The sequence below is a fragment of the Solanum dulcamara genome, chromosome 7 (assembly GCF_947179165.1).
Source record: "Solanum dulcamara chromosome 7, daSolDulc1.2, whole genome shotgun sequence".
Lineage (NCBI taxonomy): Eukaryota > Viridiplantae > Streptophyta > Magnoliopsida > Solanales > Solanaceae > Solanum > Solanum dulcamara.
The window spans coordinates 3,963,195-3,986,796 of record NC_077243.1 but is presented as its reverse complement, the minus strand read 5'-3'; the positions used below and the strand labels follow the sequence as shown (position 1 = coordinate 3,986,796).

The 23,602-nt window shown below is 34.1% G+C and overlaps 2 protein-coding genes and 1 pseudogene across 2 annotated transcripts; all 3 read right to left on the bottom strand.

Moving 5' to 3' along the window:
• Positions 1–2,715: 2,715 nt before the first annotated feature.
• LOC129896075 (protein DETOXIFICATION 16-like) lies at positions 2,716–5,573 on the bottom strand (annotated as a pseudogene).
• A 3,411-nt stretch (positions 5,574–8,984) lies between these two features.
• Positions 8,985–12,359, bottom strand: LOC129895659 (protein DETOXIFICATION 16-like). Its single transcript, XM_055971392.1, has 8 exons — positions 11,914–12,359; positions 10,690–11,234; positions 10,474–10,560; positions 10,314–10,370; positions 9,864–10,102; positions 9,651–9,769; positions 9,460–9,546; positions 8,985–9,363 (listed from the first exon to the last, which is right to left on the bottom strand). Exons 1-8 carry the CDS (start codon positions 12,205–12,207, stop codon positions 9,304–9,306), a joined length of 1,488 nt encoding a protein of 495 aa, XP_055827367.1. The 5' UTR covers positions 12,208–12,359; the 3' UTR covers positions 8,985–9,303.
• Positions 12,360–14,139: 1,780 nt separating this feature from the next.
• On the bottom strand, positions 14,140–21,997 carry LOC129896010 (uncharacterized). The gene is given in 11 exon segments (XM_055971824.1): positions 14,140–14,425; positions 14,749–15,025; positions 15,675–15,739; positions 15,821–15,900; positions 15,903–15,983; positions 16,087–16,149; positions 17,558–17,629; positions 17,715–17,760; positions 18,178–18,289; positions 19,057–19,149; positions 21,186–21,997. Coding segments are annotated over 10 exon segments (885 nt in total). The 5' UTR covers positions 21,259–21,997; the 3' UTR covers positions 14,140–14,425; positions 14,749–14,825.
• Between the last annotated feature and the right edge of the window lie 1,605 nt (positions 21,998–23,602).

The following is a 23,602-nucleotide window of genomic DNA, read 5'->3' as shown; positions in this document are numbered from 1 at the left end:
TCACTGAACACTTATAATACAGTTTTAATACATATTGCAGAGAACTATTTATAAAACATATATAATACAAGTTTTATAGATAGATAATACATTTATCACATATTTTAATAGACTTATAATACATTATGTCAGTTTCTTACTACACAAACATAATATATATTTTAAAACACTTATAATACATTTATATTGTATGCATAATTCACTTTTAATACAAGTGTAGATTTATCATAATATTGCTATGTTTTGCTATAAATTGTAATAAATAAAAAATATCGCTAAAATCAGTAATTAATTTTTAAAAAGCACTCAATTAAGTAATTTTTCCTATATAGAATGGATTAGTATCATTGGGTCGTAATGATAAGGGCAGTTTCAAATATATATAATAAAGTAATTAGTTTATAACAAGTATATGTATGTTTTATTTATGAATAAAAAATAGCCAAAAATCATAGAAAATATACATCGACTATACAATATAATTTATCAAAAGTCAGAGAAACTATATATTGACTATACAATATAATGTACTTATACATAAGTTATATACTGATTATGTATTTATGATACACTCAAAAGGCTAAATATAACTTAACTATATATGAAGTATACACTGATTGTATATTATTATACACTCAAAAAAATAAATATAACTTAAATATACATGAAGTATGCACTGACTATACATTATGATATACTCAAAAAGCTGAATAAAATTTAACTAAATGAAGTATACACTAACTATACATTATGATACACTCAAAAAATTGAATATAACTTAACTAACATAAAGTATACACGGACTATACATAAAGAGTCTGTTTGAATGAACTTATTTTAAGTAATTTATAAGTGAAAAACTGCTTATAAGTTAAAAACAAAAAAGTAGGTGCATCCAACTTATTTTTTTTTTACCTATAAGCTGTTTTCAAGTTATAAGTTGAATCCTTCAAAACAAACGCAAATGATTCACTCTCGAACAACTCAAAATCGCCATTAAAAAGGTCCTAAAATTTAGATATGAAATTAGTCCTCACGTCATTTCAAGTGTTTTGATATATAATTCGCTCAAAAAGATTTACTATGTGATTTATTTTAATTTTTTTAAAAAAAAAAAGAGAAGACGAAGAAGATCGATGAAGCAGAAGAAGAATGACAAAGAAGACCAATAAGAAAGACAAATCAGAATAAGATGAAGAACAACAACAACGAAGAAGAAGCAGCAACAGCAAGAACAGTCATTAATGGAGAAATTGAAAAAAAGAAGAATCATCCATTAATGACGGAATTGAAGAAAGAAGAAGAAGCAACCGTTAATGACGGAATTGAAGAAAGAAGAAGAAGCAGTCATTAATGGTCGAATTGAAAGGGATAAGAAGAAGAAGAAGAAGCCATTAATGGTTGAACTGAAAGGAAGAAGGAAGAAGCTGCCATTAATGGTTGAATTGAAAGGGAGAAGAAGAATATTTGATCAATTTTGATAATTTTGAAAATTGGCCTAATTTTAAGGTAATGCAAAGAGCCGAGTGGCCACCTCGTGTAATTCGCCCTAATGGTTTCTCTCATCTAGCAAGTGGCTCGTCGACTAATTGGAAAAGGGCTTGGGCCTAACAATGAATGGACATGGGCCCAAAAGTACCATATGATCCTATAAGCCTGTTTCGACACTGCCAATGAATCTGCACTCACTTTTTATTACTTTTTGTACATATACCCAATATAGACGCTGCTTGTTTGAAGCTAGGTTTGGTAAAATCAAATTTGAGATTCAGTATTTCTCGCAAGATAGTCAAATACTACAAGATGCGTTTTGAATGCATAATCAAAAAGGAAACAAAACGTGTAGCTAAAAAGGAAAAAAAAATATGTTTTGAACGCGTAGTCAAAAAGAAATGTGCAATACGCGAATTTTATACGTTTCTAGTTTTGTATAAATAGAGGGCATCTTGCCCTCATTTAGATCATTCCACCAAAAAATACAATCCAAAAGAGTAAGAACACAAAGAGAATTACACACCAAGATAAATATTGTAGTCTTGAGTGTCCTCTTTAGTGAGTTATTTCTTTTACAAGAGAGGAGTGTTAATTGTTGTTTTCTCCTTGTATTTGAGAGTAGTGTACTCTCGTATTATCATAGTAAAGATCCTTCTACCCCGTGGTTTTTCCTCTTTATCTGTTTGAGGGGTTTCCACGTAAAATTTTCGTGTCCAATTTATTTTCATTATTTATTATCATATCAAACTTTAGTTGTAGTGCTTCTTTTCCCAACATATTTGAAGTTACATATGAGTGAAACTTTATGCATTTCTGTGTGGCTTCGGTCATTTGTGCTAGAATTTATCAACCATTTTTGTCTTTAACTTGAAGGTGAAATAGGTTGTACTTAAATCATATGGTACTTTTTCCTCTTAGTTCTCCCAGTTGGTTTCGTTGCCGTTTACAAATATATTTATTTAGTTTTATATTTTATTAAAAGAAGTCTTATTTGAAAGTAAGCAGTAAAAGGCTATATTCACCTATTTCCTCGTTCTCCCGAGCAAAAACGTAATTATTTTGGGGAAGTAGCTTAAATTTATATAAAGATAATTAGCCATTGGCCTTCTAGTACATGATATGCTACAAAGCAGAAACCCAAAAATGTATTAAGAGTTCTTAGAATTCTCCTAGACGATAAACCGTCAAACATGTAAAAATATTTTATTAAATTACTTCAGTTCAGTACACTCTCTCCACTGGTAATGTTGTTTCTTCCACTCTCTCTTGGGCATTCCTTGCCTAAATAAACAACAAAAACTTATCAGCTATATATAGGAAAACTGAAAAGTCTCAAGTAACCAGTAATTGTAGGAGTTGCTTACTTCTTGTTCCCCACTGGCTCGTAGGGTAATGAATACAAGACACAACACTTGTACTACAAGTGCACAAATAATAACCCACCATAATCCCTGTTTGTTTTGAAAGAAAACGAAAAATTTAATCAAATCTTAATGACATTACACCATAAAGAGGATAATAAAGGATTTAAGTTTAGATACACGGACAGCGTAAAGATCTTTTAAACTAGTAGTGCAGTTTTAACGGGGGATAGTAAGTTGTTACCCTCCCTCCGATGTGAAGAACAAAAGCCATCAAGATAGCACAAGGAATTCCCATCAAATAATAGGATCCAAGGTTAATAATTGCCCCAATCTTCTGCCATCCAAATCCTCTTAAAGTACCTGAATGTGAAATGTAACTATATAGTTTCAAAAGATCTTCAACTACATGTATATGACCTTAGTACATCCGTTGCATCATATTTAAGTACGAACCTGAGAGAACACATTGAAGTCCATCAATGAAATTTGATGTTGCAAGAAGTGGTATCATGATGACTAGGGGTGTCAAATGGGCGGGTTGGGTTGAAATTGAGAATATTAAAATGGGTTGAATAAAAATTGGGTTGGGTCATAATCCGTCCAAATTTATTTTGGGCTCAATTGGGCTATATTCGGTTTGGATCATGACCCGCCCAATTTGACCCACTTAATCACAATTATTTTAACATATTATTATTTATCTTTTATAACCATAATTTGAATTTCAACTCAAGAAAATAAAAATAAAAATTTACAAATGAATAGATTAATCCTAAAAGATATAAAATAGATAGTAATTCATATCTTTAATATGAGAATATAGATTACACCAATGCAAATAAAAAGCCTCAAAACGGGTTAAAATTAGAGATTAAATTGGCTCAATTGAAGATTCTTTTAAAATGGATAAGGCCGTTGAGATTGAACCCAATATAAATTATCTTGAGCCAACCCATAAAAATTTGGACGGATTAGACGAATTATCTATATTTGGGCTCATTTTTACACCTGACTATGTATCTAACAACTTCAGTCTCATTGCTGTAAGCATATCCCCATACGTTACGTAGCAATAATATGACCAATCCCAACACAAGCCCCTTGATAACAGTCACCGTTAAGACAACATGTAGCGCCAAACGTGCAATTTGAGGATGACCTTGCAATAAAAAAGTTGTCAACTAAGAAAGACCGGAAGTTCATGCGAGCCGGGCTGATATTAACCAAAAAGATACCCTCCTCAAAAGGGCCTGCTCCTAGTTCATTTGGTGCACAAAAATATGATCACAAGAACAGAAATAAAAATTTGCATCTCCCATCCTCAACTATCAAATTCGTTTTCCAGATCACTTGGTTAAATACGAACCAAAATAATATATTTTTCAATGACTAACCTCACAGTACCACTCAGTCCAATAGAGATCATCCAAACTGTTGCGGATGTATTAAGACTAGCAAACAATTAAGCAAATCAGTAAAGCTAGAAAATAGAAAATTTTGCTTGATAAACAAGTGGGAAGTACATAAGAGGTGCAGAATTCGAACCAGGTTGAAAGCACTGAGGTTTCCAACTGTGGATTTAGAAGGAGGCCAGAAAGCAGAACCATTAGCTCAAACAACCACATTTCTAAGCTGTTGATAATCATCAAAGAAGACAAGTTAAATCAACAAATAAACCAGTAGCACAAGTGTGTGTATATATATATATATACGAGTTTTTTCCGTGCTACTTGTACATAAATCAAGAAATGTAGACTGACCAGACCATGATGGCCGAGGGAATCGCAAGTCTAAGGAAAGCAAATATATCCTTCAGAGCTTCTTTTGACAGTCCTGTCCAAGTCTTTGCACATGAAGGAGTAAACTTGATATAAAGAGCCAAGAACAAGAAGTTAAGCCAGTAAGAGATTGAATTTGCTAGAGCAGCTCCTTTGACACCAAGGTCAGACTTGAAGACCAAAATCCAACAGACAACGACGTGGATTATGGTTGTGACTCCAGCACATAACACCATAGGGATGACAATACTTTGTTTTTGTAAGAATCTCACAACACATTGAAGCAAGCCGTAAGCGAAAACACCGGGGATAAAATACAATGCATAATGACCAGCTTCATCAGATATACTAGGATCTTGGCCTAAGAACCTGAGAAAAGGGCCAGTGTTTGCCCAAATGACTGCAAGAGGGTATGCATACAATTGAAAGTATAATCATTGCTCTCTGCATGTGAATGTCAAGCATATGATACTGTTTTGCTCCATAAGACTGTCCACAAAATGTGTCCAGTGCACTTGACATCCCCATCTATTTGTAAACAGAGAAGAAAATATTTCATTAGAATCAGTACCATATTAATTAAACTTAGTCAATTAAGATGTCATGAAGGATTAATAAAGAAGTTAGAATTATGTTCCACTGACCAAGAGGCTGACACCAGTGACAGATGTGAAGGAATTAGCCATGGATGCACCGGAAAGGGGCAATTCTCCAAGATGACCAACAAACATATTGGATATTAGCTGTAAAGAAAACTGCAAAGGTTAACGCTCACTAAGGGTCCTGCCAGCCATATTTGCTTGTTCACTTCCTCAACAATCTCTTCCTTGCTAAACCCACCTTCATTATTTCTTTTTTGATCAAGACCACTCTGTTTTTCTTGGTCGTCGATTAATGGCGTCTTTACAGAGGATGACTTCCCATATTCTGCTTCCATTTTTAGTCTCCTCTCCACTCACTATTCAGGATCTCCTCTTTAGCTTTCTCTCTCTGTTGAAGTTTCCAGTCATAATTATAGAAGGAAATGTACGTAAATAAATTTTAGGGTCAAATATTTTCATAACCACTCATACGAGAGGACAAGAGAGTGTTGTTCACTGAGGTAAACACCCTTGAAGAATTTTGAGGTCGTTGTTTCGAATCATCAAAAAAGCAAAATAAAAATTTCTTGTATTGGCGAAAATATTCATATTCAAGCGACCCCTTACTATATTATTTTTTTTGGGTGACATACATCATTTGTTGATTCAAATGAAAGATAGTGAGAGTCTGTGCAGAGTAATGAACACGCTTCAAAATCAGGCATTTGAAATCAACAGCGGCCGGTGTCCATCATTGAAAGTGGCATCTCTGTTTGCGCACATAGGAGAAAGTTTTCCATTCGGTGTTCGAAATTCGTGGAGCCCACTATATTCGAATCGAATCGGACACTCCACGATCCCTTCGGGGGTGGCACTCCTTTTTCACCATATCCAACTTCTGGTTAAGTGTGGAATAGACTCACCACTACACCACAACTCACGTTGGTCCTTACTATACTCTTAACAACGCATACATAAGCACCTTTGATTCCGAAATTAACAACTTGAAGTTGTATCAGGAACCGAAGTAGAAGCAACAATATTTGAATCCTACTTTTCCATTCGCATATTACGTTATATTATTGTTGTTTATAAGCTTATTTAACAACATATTTAGTTGCTTAATCTCTAAATTATAAGTTAAATCACCTTGTTTGTCTTAAATCTCGTGACAAATTCAACTTAACCGGATTTCAGATACACACTTCTATAAGGAGTAAAAATGAAAGGAGCAAAAAAACCATATGAAATGACGAGAGAGTGTTTTTTTTTAGTTAGAAAAATAATACTATATTATAAACTAAAACGATCCCCAAGGCATTACATGCATAGTAGCAGCCATGACTACATGGTTGCTTTCCGTGCTAGAGACTACTCAGGTTGTCAAGTCTTACGTAAATTATTACATATGAATGTAGAAATTAGTCGTAGATGCTACATCTATTTTATCTATTTGAATACTAAATTTGACAGCACACCAAATGGAGATTGCACAAAGAAGAATGGGCAAAAGAAAAGGAGAAAAGGACTTCACTTTGTTTGACGGTCATCTTGGAAAGTATTTACATGTTAATTAGATCGTAATTATTAAACTAACTTCTTATTTAACTAAATTATACTGTTATCTCTAGGTTGTATAATCCAAAAAATTGTTTGATTGATAGCTCAACTATTTGTTACTCCATTAAAGAGGGGTTAATTATTAAAGCTCACTAGAACTTTTTGTTCAATAATATCACATTTTGGTTTAAAAAATTATGTAATAAGAGTTTATGCAAAGTTTAATTAGTCAAAAGAAATTATTAATTAAGTTTTAAGATTTTATTAGGTTTGAATTTTGTAATGCACATTTTCCTAGCTACAACGATAACAAAAGATTACTCTTAAAAAAAGAAATACATGAAATGATATCTTATGATCAGTTATAATTTGAATAGAAGGAAAAAAAAATCTTACAAACAGATTTCGTAGTTCTATTTATCAATCTCCTATGTTATATTTTACCAAGTAAATTAGGAGAAGCATTGAAAACAAGTGCTAAAAAGTAGAAGGAGATAAATGATATAAAGAGATCTGGCATTGTGAACTTCGTATCATATATACATTGCATCGGGACAAATTAAAACAATATTTTCTTTTACATGACCCAATTAATAACATAATTTTTTCACTTTTCACCTTTTTCTCTTGCTTTCTGCTATCGGGAGAGCCCAAACAAGAAAATTCTCTTCACAAAAAATAGTATGACATAAGGGCAGATCAAGAGATGCGGGAAGGTATTTACTCAATTCCCTCAAAAAAAAATAGTATGACATAAGGGCAGATCAAAGGATGAGAGAATGGTATTTACTCAATTCCCTCAAAAAAAAATAGTATGACATAAGGGCAGATCAAAGAATGAGGAAAGGTATTTACTCAATTCCCTCAAAAAAAAAATTATATTATATATAAGATACGTAGAATTTTTATAGTTATGTACATATATAAATTCTTGATTCCCTAAATAACATGCAAAAGGTTAATTTAGCGGCGTAGGATATTCAAAATGCACCCCACGTCCAAGGTTTTCGATTCTCAAATGAAGTGGGAGCTCGGAAATCCAAAAGCTGCACTACTATTCTTGTGTCAAATGGACAGATTTTATCAAATTCGAACGAGTTTAAAAGAGTCAAATCAATAAATAATTTAAATAAATAAATTTTTCAAATTTTTGAGTCATGTGAATTTTAACTTTGACATTCAGAAAACTCACATATATAACATGTGCTAATCTTTTGATTGTGGACCAAGTAAGTAGGTACTTAATTTGACAATATTCCTTTTGCCAATATTCCTCTAGATAGAGTTGTTTCAAGGAAAGCTGCTGCCTCTTTCCTTGAAGTTAAATTTGGTGGGAGCAGACATGTTTTGTTGGATTCAATGAAATTAGAATCAAATTGCATTCATACAATCACTTCTGAGCTCTTCTGGCTCTACAAGATTATTTAAAAAAAAAAAAAAAAAACTGTCTTAGGCCTCCAAATTTGCAGGGTCTCATTTTAATTTTTTAGTAATTATAGATTATAAATTATTTTTTTTTAAAATGAGTATAATTTATAGAAAAAGTGAATTTGATACAATAGAAAAGAATTATTAGAAAAAATTTGACATATTTTGAGTACTATGTCTCAAAAAAAAAAAGATTATATGGATGGTTCATACTAATTCTTTTTTGAAGAATTTTTCATGACGTGAATTTGAACTAATAGGAGTCTCAAAACGATAACATCTGAGAAAAAGGGTGGGATTTGCACAAATAAGATCTTTCGATGCCATCTTTTAAATTTTAATTTCGTTAACAAAAATCATAGGAAAATGGGCTCCATATTAGAAACGGAAAGCATGCTCCTGATGATTGCCAAAGATGGATTAAAAATTTAATTTAAAGGAGGCATGGATTTTATTAATATAAATCTAAGCTATTAATATAAAAATGGACAAAAAACAAATTTGATACATTTTTGAATACTTAAAGAATCAAAACCGGTAAGTGTATAGTAAAGAGACTAAAATTGATAAGTGTATAATTAAGGGACCAAATCTGATCAGTGTATGGTCAAGAGACCAAACTCGATAAGTTCTTGAACACTTAAGGACTAAAACCTGATAAGTTTTTGAACACTTAAATGACTAAAATCGATAAGTATACGGTTAGGGACCATTTTTTGACCTACTCCTATCAAATTTTAAGAGATGAAGACCATCGTCTTTATTCAAGAACTATGATATCAAATCATCAAAAACATTGTTAGCTCTTGTATTATCATAAAAAATAACAGGGTCTACTTTCTTTTGTTACAAACAGGCAACCTGTTTACATGGTAAACAACTACCAACTAACATGTTCACCTATTTCCTCTTTCTCCAGAATAAAAAACTATATAATTTTCTAATTTGGAGAATTTATTTTGGGAAGTAACTTAAATTTATATTATGATAGTAAGCCATTGATCTTTTAGTCCATAGCAGAGCCACAAAACTGTATTAAAGTTCTTAGAATTCTCCTAGACGATAAACCGTCTAACAGGTCAAAATATTTGGTTCAATTCAGTACACTAACTCCACTGGTAATGCTGTTTCTTCCACTCTCTCTTGAGCCTTCCTTGCCTAAATAAACAACAACAACAACAACAAAAACTTATCAGCTATATATAGGAAAAACTGAAAAGTATCAAGTAATCCGTCATTGTGGGAGTTGCTTACTTCTTGTTCCCAGTTGGTGCGTAGGTTAATGAAAAGAAGAGACAACACTTGTACTAGGAGTGCACAAATAATACCCATCCATAATCCCTGTTTGTGATTCGAAATAAAAGGTAGTATTAATCAAATCTTCATGAAATTGAAATAATAAAGAAAAGTTATATGCACGGATAGCATAAACAATAAGTTGCTACCTTCCCTCCAATATGAAGAACAAAAGCCATCAAGACAGCAGAAGGAATTCCCACCAAATAATAGGATCCAAGGTTAATAATTGCCCCAATCTTCTGCCATCCAAATCCTCTTACAGCACCTGAATGTGAAATGTAACTATATAGTTTCAAAAAATCTTCAACTACATGTATATGGCCTTAGTAAAATCTGTTGCACCATAGATAAGTGCGAACCTGAGAGAACACATTGAAGGCCATCCAAGAAATTTGATGCTGCAAGAAATGGCATCATGATGGCTATGTATCTAACAACTTCGGTTTCATTGCTGTAAGCATATCCCCATATGTTACGTATTAATATTAACACCAATCCCAACACAAGCCCCTCAATAACAGCCACCGCTAAGACAACATACAGCGCCAAACGTGCAAGTTGAGGATGAGCTGCTCCTAGTTCATTTGAGACCCGTGTACTGCATGGCACAAAAATATTATCAAAGAAACAGAACTGAAAATGCATTTCCCATCTTCAACTATCAAACTCTTTTTCAGATCACTTGGTTAATCATTTAAATCTTCATAATTAGCAGAGTTTTGCCAGGTAAATCACTGCTGCTAATCTTTCGTGAGGTTGCACTTCATAATTAAGACGAACCAAAAAATATACATTTTTCGATGACTAACCTCACAGCACCACTCAACCCAAAAGGGATCATCCAAACTGTTGCAGCTGTATTAAGACTAAGAACCAAGGAAGCAAATCAATAAGACTTGAAAATGGAAATTTTGCTTGATAAACCAGTGAGAAGTACATGGTATAAATGAGAGGTGCACAATTTCGAACCAGATTGAGAGCACTGAGGTTTCCAACTGTGGATTTGGAAGGAGGCCAGAAAGCAGAACCATTAGCTCAAACGACCACATTTCTAAACTGTTGATAATCACCAAAGTAGACAAGTTAAAATCAATAAACAAACCAGTATTCAACTATGATCCAGTGACGTGATATGTGGTTTTTTTTGGTGCTACTTGAAGAAAAAATCAAGAAATGCTGACTGACCAGACCATGATGGCCGAGGGAATCGCAAGTCTAAGGAAAGCAAGCATATCCTTCAGAGCTTCTTTTGACAATCCTGTCCAAGTCTTTGCACATGAAGGAGAAAACTTGATATAAAGAGCCAAGAACAAGAAGTTAAGCCAGTAAGAGATTGAATTTGCTAGAGCAGCTCCTTTGACACCAAGGTCAGACTTGAAGACCAAAATCCAACAGACAACGACGTGGATTAAGGTTGTAACTCCAGCACATAACACCATGGGGATGACAATACTTTGTGTTTGTAAAAATCTCACAACACATTGAAGCAAGCCATAAGCGAAAACACCGGGGATAAAATACAAGGCATATTGACCAGCTTCATCAGATATACTAGGATCTTGGCCTAAGAACTTGAGAATAGGGCCAGTGTTTGCCCAAATGACTGCAAGAGGTATGCTTACAAGTGAAAGTATAATCATTGCTCTCTGCATGTGAATGCCAAGCATATGATACTGTTTTGCTCCATACGACTGTCCACAAAATGTGTCGAGTGCACTTGACATCCCCATCTATTTGTAAACAGGGAAGAAAAATTTCCATTAGATCCCTAGCTTATTAATAAGAAGATGTAGGAATACCAGATTTTGATGTCTTGAAGAAATAATTATGATACATTTCCTTCCTGGTCGTTAAGTGGGTGTTTTAATTCCAAAAGCAATGACATGACTAATGAGTTACTCTTGGGTGTCTCTGATTTTAAGAAATTTACAGTAGCAGCAAAGAAAATATGAGAACATGGTCAGTGCAAAGATCTAACAGATTGCTCATCCTTGGTTTTTGAGATTGCATTGAGCAATATCTAGACATTACTAACAGCAAAGTAAAGATTGTACAACTTTTAGGAAAATGTCACATTCGGTCGAGTACGATTAGCAGGGTTTTTAGGTTTGCAAGCTTTTGAAAATGAGGCGCATATAACACCTTATGTAAATCCACTTCAGAATGGGACTCGATGTGGCGCAGGTCGAAAGACAAATCCGTGCCGGCCTAAGCCCAAAGCAGATAATGATTGACATAAGCTTGGGTCGTAACAGAAAAAGGATAAGAGACAATGCATCACAGCCACTGTATAAATGGGTAGACTAGTAATTATTGATATAAATCGAAAAATCAAAAGTTGGGTTTCTTCAAAAGACAGATATTTTTGGGTTAAAGCAAGTAGAAAAACAAAAAAGAAGAAGTACTGACCAATAGGCTGATACCCGTAACAGAAGTGAAGGAATTAGCCATGGAAGCACCAGAAAGGGGCAATTCTCCAAGATGACCAACAAACATAATGGATATTAGCTGTAAAGAAAACTGCAAAAGGTTAACGCTGACTAAGGGTCCTGCTAGCCATATTTGCTTCTTCATTTCCTCAACAATCTCTTCCTTGCTAAACCCATCTCCATTATTTCTTTTTTGATCAAGATAGCTCTGTTTTTCTCGGTCGTCGATCAATGGCGTCTTTACAGAGGGAGATTTTCCATATTCTGCTTCCATTGTTGGTCTCCTCTCCTCTGTATCTCTTTCCGACTAGTCTCTCACTCTTATGGTTGTTTGGCAGTGTATGCAAGAATAGCAGTGAATTAATAATAAGGTATATGCTGACATTTTTCTAGGGTAATGATAAAAGGAATATATTTCCAGAAAACATATACTTTAATATCTTGTCGTTTATGCCGTGTTTTAGGAGTTTAATCGATATATTATTTATTTATCGAATGGTAAAATATCCAAGACAAGGCAACTAAAGCCGCCTACTGTCATCATCAAATATCATCTGATTTCAATAAAATATCCCTCATCCACGTCATGTACCATGTTTACAATTTTGAAAATACTAAATAATTATGATGATACTTAAAAAGGGTCGAGTCTTATTTATTACAGTATTCAGCTCGATTTGATTAGTTGATCATAAATAATTGTTGATATATTTGAAGTGTTGAAAAATATTTTTAAATAATGAATTGATTTTATAAAATAAATAGTTATATAACACTAAATACAAACTCAAAATCTCAACCACACAGCCAATTACAAGAGAAGGAAAACGTGGAAACTTGCGGTCCAGAAAGTACAACGGCTTCGTCTGTTCCCCACGTAAACTCAATAAAAAGTAAGGGGAAATACTAAGAATGAAAAAAAGGTCATAAACGTTTTTTTTTTTGGAGTTTGTTTTATTTAGTTTTAGGGAATATTTGAATTTGAATGTTTGGTTTTGAGAAATCACAATAATTTAAATTATGATTTAGTAAATGAATCCAATTGATGTGAATATGTCTTATGCTGAACATTCAAAATAATCTGTAGAAACTTTTGTACCTATAAATCATTTAAATAAAGGTAAAAAAAAATTGAAGTTATAACAACCGTAGATGAAAAATTTTTGAAACAAATTAAAAAAAAGGAGTCGAAGATTTTGATGTCTAGGACGACTATGACTTTATTATAACAATAATTATAATAATTAATATAAACTCTGGATTTTAGAGTTAAATTTCTATCCTATGTACCTTAATTCCTTGTACCACATGTCCAAAAAATAAATGTTTTTCAAACCTAATGCAGAAGCTTTTGAAAACAGGCCAATCCGGTGAAGTGAACGTGTTATAGCATCATCAGGAAGACTATTCTGCACCAGGGTTGATGGGATTTGGTACCTCAAAGGATTAACTACAAATATAACTACTATTACTATCCTCTATCCCAAAATAATTCGGTCCGCTATACCAATCGTTACTGAAATGCTACTCCATATAAACTCATCTCGAATCAATATTATTCAAAGGCTAGACTGCTCTTAGAAAGCATAGAACCTGCCATAGCTGACATCTAAAACTCATCTCGAAAAATTTGCCTCTGCTATCAGATGACATAATTCTCACTCCATACAGTAATAGGTCAGGCAACTTAAACCATGAAATAAACAAGTTGCTAATCACTCAATAGTTGATCAAGTTGGTTAATCTATATGGTCATTGTAGTGTCCTAGTACATACTAATTGTTCAGTAATTTTTCGATGCTTCATATAAAAAGGAAATCCTACCGTAATTGTTCCATATAGTTATAATCAATTTTTGAAATCTAGCCGTCTCCAATTAAGATTCAATCGGACTAATCTTAAAAATATTTGACATCCCCAACAACCCTTGCAGCCCCCTTTCCTTACCGTCAAGTAACTTTCAGCCAGAGATAAGAGAAAACATTGACCTGAAAATGAAGTATAAAACAACACTGACCTCCACACTGCCTCGCTAAAATAATTTAAAACTCCAGACAAAACAGGCAGTGGGCGGTGGGGGGGTAGGGGGCAGAATGTCTGAAAACGATCCATGCAGCCCACAAGTGAGGAAGGATGCATTAATCCAGAGCCATACGTAGAAGATGGTGCAATCGTGTTTCAACAGGTTTAACTGTTATGCATCAGCTATAAGCAAAGGCCCAATTATCGGCATTTCTGGTGCATGTAAAATGGATCTATTGGCTACCAAAATTAAGATAGATTCATACAGCACAGCGTACTAAAAAACAACCACCATCATCGGATGGTACTATAAAACTTTAACGGATACCAGAACCAATAGCACACACTGCAGACACTAAACTGGTGAATGTTTGTGCATATATCAGATCACGTCAACTTAGCTCCAGGTTAATGCTGCAAAGGACCAAATATTGCGTCTGCTGTCATCTTAGTTCAACTGACCTTCCCTCCTGAAAACGTTGTTCAAATAATAAAATATGTTATGCAAAATGACATCTCAAAGTACATCTCCAAAGCAAGTACTATTGAAAAGAAGACACTTTAAACAAAAATAATGTTTGATCGCTTAAATCCAAAGTTCAACAGCAATGTACACACAAGTGAGGTGTAGGGAAGGGTAGAGTGTACGCAAACCTTACCCCTGCCTCATGAAGGTAAAGAGGTTGTTTTCAAAAGACAAAAAGTTGGCAAGTGAGTTGGCAAGTGACAGCTAAACTCACTTCAAAAAGAAGATAACAGAAGTTAAGCACTGAAAAGAAAACAGGAAATCCACCTTTCCAGTTGTTCAAGCATTGCTAGCAACAGCAGGGAGGTCACAAATCTCTTTACATCATCAATCTAAGAGAAATGTCAAGCAAAGTGGCATGAGAATGCCACCAGATCAGCAAAACCGAAGTACCTTAGTGGACCTTCAGGATCTCGGGGAGGAACTTCTACCGCATCAAGAGCTTCAAAAAGGCATGGACCATCCCACCATGGGCATACGCCTTCCTCCACCCGAGTTTTCATATTTGAACCAAGGAGACCAGAGATTGGCAGGAACTGAACATCTGCAATTCAAGTACAAAAATTTTCAGAACCAAGTGCAGAAATTAAATATTTGCTCACACGTGGAATTTTAAGCAAAGTAAAGAAACAGATTGAAATACAATGTAATGATGAAAAATATGATTCCACAATCAGCATTCTCCTTTGATTATACCAAGAAGTGGTTTTCTATAAGGTATCATACAAACAGGTGGTATTGTTTCTGTAATGCACAGAACACAAGTGGCAGCATTTGAAATACTCTATTCTTAGGTATGTCGGAGACTTCTGAAAAATCATTTTATGAGCTTTATTTACTTCAATGGCCAGATTGACAACAAACTATTTGAAGTTGGACATGAAAATTTCCAATAATTTATCGGAGAAGTGAATTGGGAAACAAGTTTTAGTGTTCTGACTTGATTATTCACTAGAAGCAAGATAAATTTTGATATAGATCAGCTTTTCACCTGTAAACTCTAATGAGAGGGTACGAAATCGTATGAATGCAAGATCCTTTTACTGGCCACTATAGCAAATAGATCTTATAAGATGTTCCTTTTTTTGTATTATTTTACTGTTCCATTTTTGTTTTATAGGTTGCGTGGATCAATAAAATACAAGAACTTCAGCCAACAAAGATGCAATTTATGAGTAGATAATCCCCTTTACCTTTCTTTACATTGTATTGAGATGATTTTAAGAATGGTATCATTTTTGACTGGATCTCGTCATACCTTCAAGAGACAATTGTTAGATTAATACCTAGAACAATTAATATTTCAAATGCATGTCACCAAACATAGATGGAAGAAGACCTTTCTTTAGACCAGAGGACAGTAGGATCACCCATCTTATTTACAACAACAAGGAGCTTAGAAACTCCTAGAGTCCTAGTGTCTTTGCAAGTTGAACATGTTCACGTGTTTGTCCACCTCTTTCATATCCAGTTTCGAATTCACCCTTTCTAGCGGATATAACATTCACAACAGCCAAATCAAAGATCAGTGTACCATTTCCAAAATCCAAAGACAGAATTCATGAACTACCATACAGTCCAACGGCAAAGGATAACGATTCGTACCAATACACCTATGTCGGCTTGAGATGCTTCACTAATCATATTCGGGACGTAACTCTTGTGACCCTGGTAATAAGAGAAAACATAATGAAAAACCGTAATGTAAGCTGACAGAACAACAAAATCGAGCACTGCATAGAATTTAAGGATTAGCAAGAAAAATACATGCAGCACTGCATAGAATTTAAGGATTAGCAAGAAAAATACATGCAGTTATAGAAACTTAGTTTTGAACTCGCATTCGTCGTGATTCACGATCTCTGGGTCTTTGCTAGTCATAAAACTACACACTCATGAAGCACCAAGCTTGTCTTTTGGATAAGTACACAGTTGTCTCACACATTATTGAAGTGGATACTGAACTTTACAAATGATATGTTAGATAAATTATCATACTTAAGTCCTCAAATCAGCAGTAAACTGAGACGATATCTCTTTTCAAAGGAACTCACTCATTTAAAATAATGTGCTAAACTTTTCTTCTTCAAACCATGCAGCAAATTTATTGGCTGGTAAGGCTCAAAATCACAAAACTAGTAAAACCTAAATGAAAGATGATTTACTGCCTTATGACGAGGAATTGGAGTGAGTTCATGAGATATGACAGGAGACAGGTGTCAAGCTTCATTTTCATTTGAAAGATCAGAAAGACGTGCAAGAAGGAGAAAGAAATTTTCACAGAAAAAATGCCGTTCATAAATGCATGTCCTAGAGACTGACTGCAATTTCTCTTTCTTTCCGCAAGGCTAGATGAAAGCACCAAGCATGCAGAAGATTCAGTCGTGCAAGAAGGAGAAAGAAATTTTCACAGAAAAATCTCTTTTACAAGTACATAGAAATTTTATAAAGTTATACACTAAGCCAGTGCATCAGGAATAATTACAGGTTTGTGTAATTGCCCATTTGTGTCTAGCATTCCCTCACCATCATGTTCAATAACCAGATTGCACCAAAAAGCTCACAAAAAAGTACATCTATGTTTAAGGCTCTGTATGTTTCTATTTTTTGCCTTCAAAAATTGAGTAGCTTCAGACAGTCCACCAAATGGCCTGACGTATGGTATTCCATATTTTAGAGATTTCTTACTAAGCCCCTGTCAGTTCCAACCATGCAAGAGCTCAATGATGAATTTTGGCATGGTCAAACTCATGCCAAGAGCTCTTTAGATATCCTTATGTTAAAACAACATGGGGCAAGTGTTCACCTAGATTCACAATGTGTTCTTGCATATAAAAGGTACAGCACAGAAGCAATTTGCAAAGGAAGTTACCGGGAATCTAAGATTGTAATCTTGTTGTGTCTGCTTCAAGGAGAACAAAATTTTCACAGCAAGAGACTCGTTGTAGAAATCCTTATGTTTAAAAGCATGGGGCAAACACCAATCGTCATGAAAAATAAACTCATTTACCTAGATTCATAACTTGTCCTGCTATATACAAGGTAAAGCAGAGAAGCAATTTGTAAGGGAAGTTACCGGGGCATCCAAGATTGTAAATCTTGTTGTCTCTGTTTCAAAATGTGCTCTTCCTACCTCAACTGTTTTTCCCTGCACAGGAAATTGCAAGCAAGAAATAAGTAAATGCAGCCCAACCTCTCAGGAAAATAAATAGATAAATAAATCATAAGAATACCTTCGCTCTTTCTTCTTCATTTGTATCCATGATATAGGCCATATACCTAACAGACAAAAACAAAAACATAAGACAAGCTCTCTTTTTTTTCTTTTACCCTTTCTGTTAAGGAAATTTGAAAGGCAGTAGAAGCTACGAAGCAGTAAAACAGCAGATATACAAGACAAAATGAAGTCCATAAACAAAATCCGTGTGAGATCCCACAGGACCAATAATTTTACATCAAATCCTTGGTATAGTCCAGCCAATATTGACAAGAGAAAACATCCTAGAATGTTTTTTAATCAAGAATAATCAAGCATCTTAAGTTACACACACTGGCCTGACACATGATCAGGCATTAAAAAGTGTTGAAAGCACAAGTTGAACAGGCATTAAGTTGCACACAATGGCCTGACACATGATCAGGCATTAAAAAGTGTTGAAAGCACAAGTTGAACACTTCACACAAGGAAATGCTCACCAACTCTCTCTACTTTTATTCTTTGCTTCCTTCTCATACTTCTGGATAGTCCGATGATCGACTTGACCACTAAGGAATAGTATTTGTCCTCCAGCTGTGGTCTTTCCAGCATCTGCAGTTGAAATGATATATAATAAGCCCAAGAGTCATATAATCATCAAAATTGATTATGTGAGACATGAGCTTTGGTAAGTTTCCACCAAATTTTACATTAGAAACTATTAAGTGAAGTAGCTTATCATACAAACTGCAAGTTCCCAGCTGACTCTGACTACATGAACAAATTGGACAAAACTAAAACTTGCAATATCCAAAATCCAGAGACATCACAATTCCTCATTTCTATTTCATCCGTGGGACTTCTCAAGTTACTGATATCAATGCAAGACAGAATGATTATCCCCCCAAATAAAAAAAAAAGAGATGCAAGGAAGGAAAGAGGAACAAAAATAGTGCACAAAGCTACCAACTTTCAAGCTTCCCTAATTCCATAAGAACTACATCACAAATGCACTCAAACACAAAACCTCAACACATCTGGAGGGCTGAGTCAAATATATCTGTCCCAGTTGTTTTATTCAGTTTCTGGACAGACACAGCAAACATAATTTCTCTGATGAAATAGATACAACAATACATCAAAATGGAAATTCAGTTACAACATCTTGCCTACTGTTTCTTTAAAAGGTAATAATTTATTACTTAATATTGTTGGGTTCAAGTCTCAGTATAAGGGTACAGAAAAGTCTGGAATCATCCATTCTTTTACATTTTCTCTCTTCCTTGATATTTTAAAGAGCTAGGTTTGATGCTTCTAGAAAAAGATTATGATTTTCAGTAGTAGGGATTATCAAACAATACAAAAAAACGACAACTTACCAACATGACCAATGAATACAACATTCAAATGTCTCTTTCTATTGACTGGAACATGTGTTGGCTTCACGTTTACATTTGCTTCCTTCTCCAGGCCTGAAATCATTAATTAAATAAACATTCGCTACAAACTTCATACTAGATTTTGCTTAAAATTATAAAAGAATGTTTTCAGAAACAGATGAATGCATCTTTAATCTAAGCAATACACCAAAATTTTGAGTTATAAATGCAAAAACTAAAAATGGTTGAGTTGCATAACTTCTTGAATAGCCAAACAGCGGCGACACTCAAAATAATTTGAAGGGAAGGGTGAACATTAATGACGGAAATAAATTAGTCATGTAATTTTATAAGAAAAATAATATTTTAAAATAGAAGATGAATGATGATTTCAATTCTTGCATATATTCTAACAAATCTTGCTAGAAGAAGAATACACCGAAAAGAAAGAAAAGAAACTAAAGCCGTTGCATACATTGTCTTTGTATCACAACAAAGGAATACACGTGGGATTATAGAAAGAGTTAAGAGTTGAAAAGGAACCATAGATGCATATATGGACTCGATATACACAATCGCCACAGATTGCATATGTGGAATCGATATACACAATGGTCATAAGCTGCACACATGGAACCTACATTTGCAACTGAAAACAAAAGAAGCTAGTTGCAGGTATAGAATCAATATATGCAATGGCCATAGTTGCATTTATTGAATATAATTATATCTATTAACCATAACTTTTACCGTATTTCTTTCAACTCGAATTCTCACAGAGAAACTGATTTAGTAAAAGCTAATCATTTTACTACTTAGTGCACTCATGTGAGACAGTTCTTGTTTAGAGCCATTACTTTGATTAATTAAATAGTACAAGTGAAAACGGTGTTATTAGTCGATTCCTGTTAATGTCACTGACTATTAATAAATTAAGGGAAAGGGTTCAAATTTACCCCCTCTACAATGCGAAGAGGATCAATTTTACCCTCAGCTATACTCTTGTGCAAAAATACCCCCAAAGTTGGTCAAATGGCTCAAATATGACCCTCCTCCGTTAGGGCTGCCAACATGGACGCCCAATTGCATGTCACTGACATTTTGATGAGGTGGATGCCACATGGCATGCCACCTCACCACCCCAACCCATTTACCACCACCCCTCCATGTTATTTTCCACCACTAGCAAAAAATATAGTACGTTCAAAAACATAAACGACAACAGATAGCCAAGCCATGAAAATAGTCTAGCTTCTTGCTGAAGAAAAATACCGAGAGAAGGCAAAGGCAAAAATTGCCAATTTGATTCTCTTCTTCTCGACAAATAAACCACAATCAGATCACTCTCCACCAAAAGTAGCTTTCAAAAGAAAAGTTACGGGGAATTTATGACCTAGACATGCCAGCTTACATACAATGAGAGGTTAGAGTTGCAGCCCAATAGTTGCAACTCCATCATGCACCCCTTATATAAAAGGTTCCAATTTCTTCCCTCTTCTTCCTTCTCTTCCCCTATTCATGAGTCGATGCCCTCCCCAAGATATCTATCAAGGTATTGTTAACTATCATAACTATTGAGAAGGAAGAGCGTCTAGTTGCTCTTACAGAATTTCATAAATAAGAGGAACTAGCACTGCTTAGCATCTTGAATAGACCGCGCACTAAGGTCTGGGAAAAAATATGTGTGCAAAAATTCAAAAGACAAAACAAATATCAGATGTACAGTGTAACTTTAACAGGCTTGTGATGCCAGCGAGAGTAGCTTTCAAAAGAAAGGCTAAAGGAAATTTGTGAACTAGACAAGCCGGTTCTATAATGAGATAAAAGTTGCAGCCTAACAGTGGAAACTGCACCATACAACCCTTATATACAGGGTTCCAACCTTATCAAAGTTTTTTCTTCCCCTTCCCCCTACACATGAGCCCATGCCCTACCCCCAAATAATGAAAAAACTTTAAAATAAACCAATAAACGAAAGAAAGACCTTTCATGATGATATCAAGCCTACGGTGAATAAAAGCTTCAAAGATTCAGCAGTTAAGCAGATGGGCAAGAGTTAGAAATAAAAACGGAGCGAGAACTCAAAGAAAGAAACAGATTGTACATAACCTGTTCATCAATCTACCTACCATCTTCCAAGCTATCAGGATTTACAACATCATCTGGCTTGCATCCTTCCGACATCATGTCGTCTGCTCCCATTTCATGAACATTCAAGACAAAAACATCCAAAAACGGTTGCTAATTCTATCCAGAGGGGATAACGAAAGCAAGGGAATAAAGCATAGTCTATAGGTTAAAATTATACAACATACTAAAAATGGATTTGAAAGATAAGAGCAAATATTAATCTAAAATGAATCAAGTCTCAGAAGTATCCTTAAACCATCTAAAGTAATATTTGCGCCTCTTACAGGAAAAATTAGACATTTAAAACAAAAGGTATACCTTTTAACAAAACATTTTGAAAATTGCTAATGTAGTTTTGATTTCGTAAAGTATAAAGCAAGAACATTTAGAAACCTAGATGAAAGAGTTCATGGACTATTTTCAATTCAGAAAAGAAGACCCATACAAAGGAATCAACAAAGGTATTCAATAGGCACTAAGAACCATGGTGCAATGATATATGATTAAACAACGCCCAGAAAGTTCCAAATAAGAATTCAAAGATATATAGAGAAGAAAGGGAATGTCTAAAGATGCAGAAGTATAGCCTTATTACCCGGAAATGATTGTTACAGTAGCAATAAACCAAAAATCAACTCCTACTTAAGAAAATTTAAATGCCCTTAAATCTATTAAACACATCAAAAACACACAAAAGATACTTGGGCCCAAAAAAAAAAAGGAAAAACAGAAGATCAAAAGAATCAATATTGCTACAGAGTGTCACTTGAAAGCATAAGAAGCATTCACTAAGCACATCAATGAAGTTGTTGCCTACCTCCATCAATTTTATCAGGTTATACAGCTTCATCAGGTTTCCCATCTTCAGCATTACTCATCACACTATCTTCTGCTGACATTCAAGTACAGAGACAGACAAACACATTCACTACGTTTCCTTAAATAGACAATCCTAAGTAATTTATTAGCTATACTAACTTCACTTTTACACACTATATAATGAAGTGTGTGTATATATATACATGGTGATAAACTTATACCAGATGTTACAAGCTGCAAAGCCTTGATGTCTTCTTCACTATTATCTATCACGTAAACAACCAAAATTCCACCATCCATTAATCCACCAGAATCCTTGGCAACTATCTCATGAGAAATAATCATCCATAGGGAAATCCAAGACCCGTTTGGATTAGCTTATAAGCTGCTTATAATCATAATCTCTACTATGATTAAAATACACAAATACGTAGCTATAATTTTGCCTATTATGATAGAGAACATTTCCGAAATCCTAAAACTAAGGCAACTTATTATCTTTTTTGGAACATCCAAATTTCACAGAAAATAAGCAACTTCGAATCGAAATTGAACATAAACCCCATAACAGAAGTAAAATAAGAAACCCTAGGTCGATTAACGAAGGAAGGTCGAAGGATTCAGAGAGAACATACCCATGCGATGAGCTGAATATAGAAGTATTCTGTTAGCATAGAGGAGAGACCTGGAAAGTTCTACTTTGGTAACGAAGAAATATAAAGCAAAGTTGGCAACTCTATTATAGCAGTGGTGCTGTCTGTTCCTGCGTTTACCACTAACAACTTAACCACTTTTTTATTTTGGACGTGTTTGTCTAATGCTAATTTTAAATAAGTCGGTCAAAAATAAAAAAATTAGGATTTTTAATTATTTTTTTCTAAGTGCTTCAACATGAAAATTACTTTTATATTCCTTATATTTTAATTAAATTCTTAAATTATCTTTTTTATTCTTTTAACTCTAAAATTTAAATACTTATTTTCAATATAAGCACTTTTATCCAAACACTCAACTGCTTATTTATAAAAATAATTTTCAATACTTCAAAGTTCTAAAAGCACTTCATACATAAAAATTATTTTTTTTAAGACGGGCTCAAAATTTTACAGGGTTTTAGGTCCATTACGGAATCAGGCGTGTCAAAATATTACTAGTAACTTAGAGGAAAGTCGGTTTGCCGCTTAAAAAAAGGCCCTAATATATAAATAAATGTGTCAAAATATTTATTAATTCGAGATAACTCAATTTTTAATTATTACAGAAAAAGGTTATTCGGTCTTTCTTTTTGCCGCCAAGGTGCAGCAAATTTTCATTTTTCTTCTTTGATCTTTTTTATTTTATTTTTGGGGCTTCTTTGATTTCTACTTTCAGTCACTAATGCATGGCTTCTTCTAAACTTCCTTCTATCCTCCTCCTCCTTTCTTCCTTATTTCTTCGTTTCTTTCCTTCTTCCTTCTTTTATCCTTTTTCTCTTTTTCTTTCTTTGCTGTTCAAAACTCTATTTTAAAAATTGAGGTGCTATAAACTTATTGCATGCACATGTCATTGATTAGTAATTTTTATTTATGCTCTTTAATTTTAAGTGTACACATAATTA

Bases quoted from the DNA above. Each gene is read 5' to 3' on its own strand.
- LOC129895659 (XM_055971392.1), bottom strand. From the start codon at position 12,207: ATGGAAGCAGAATATGGAAAATCTCCCTCTGTAAAGACGCCATTGATC. The intron at 10,103-10,313 runs GTTAGTCATCGA...TGTGCCATGCAG, and splicing joins GGGTTGAGTGGTGCTGTGAG to TACACGGGTCTCAAATGAAC. The intron at 9,770-9,863 runs GTTCGCACTTAT...TTTCACATTCAG, and splicing joins CCTTCAATGTGTTCTCTCAG to GTGCTGTAAGAGGATTTGGA.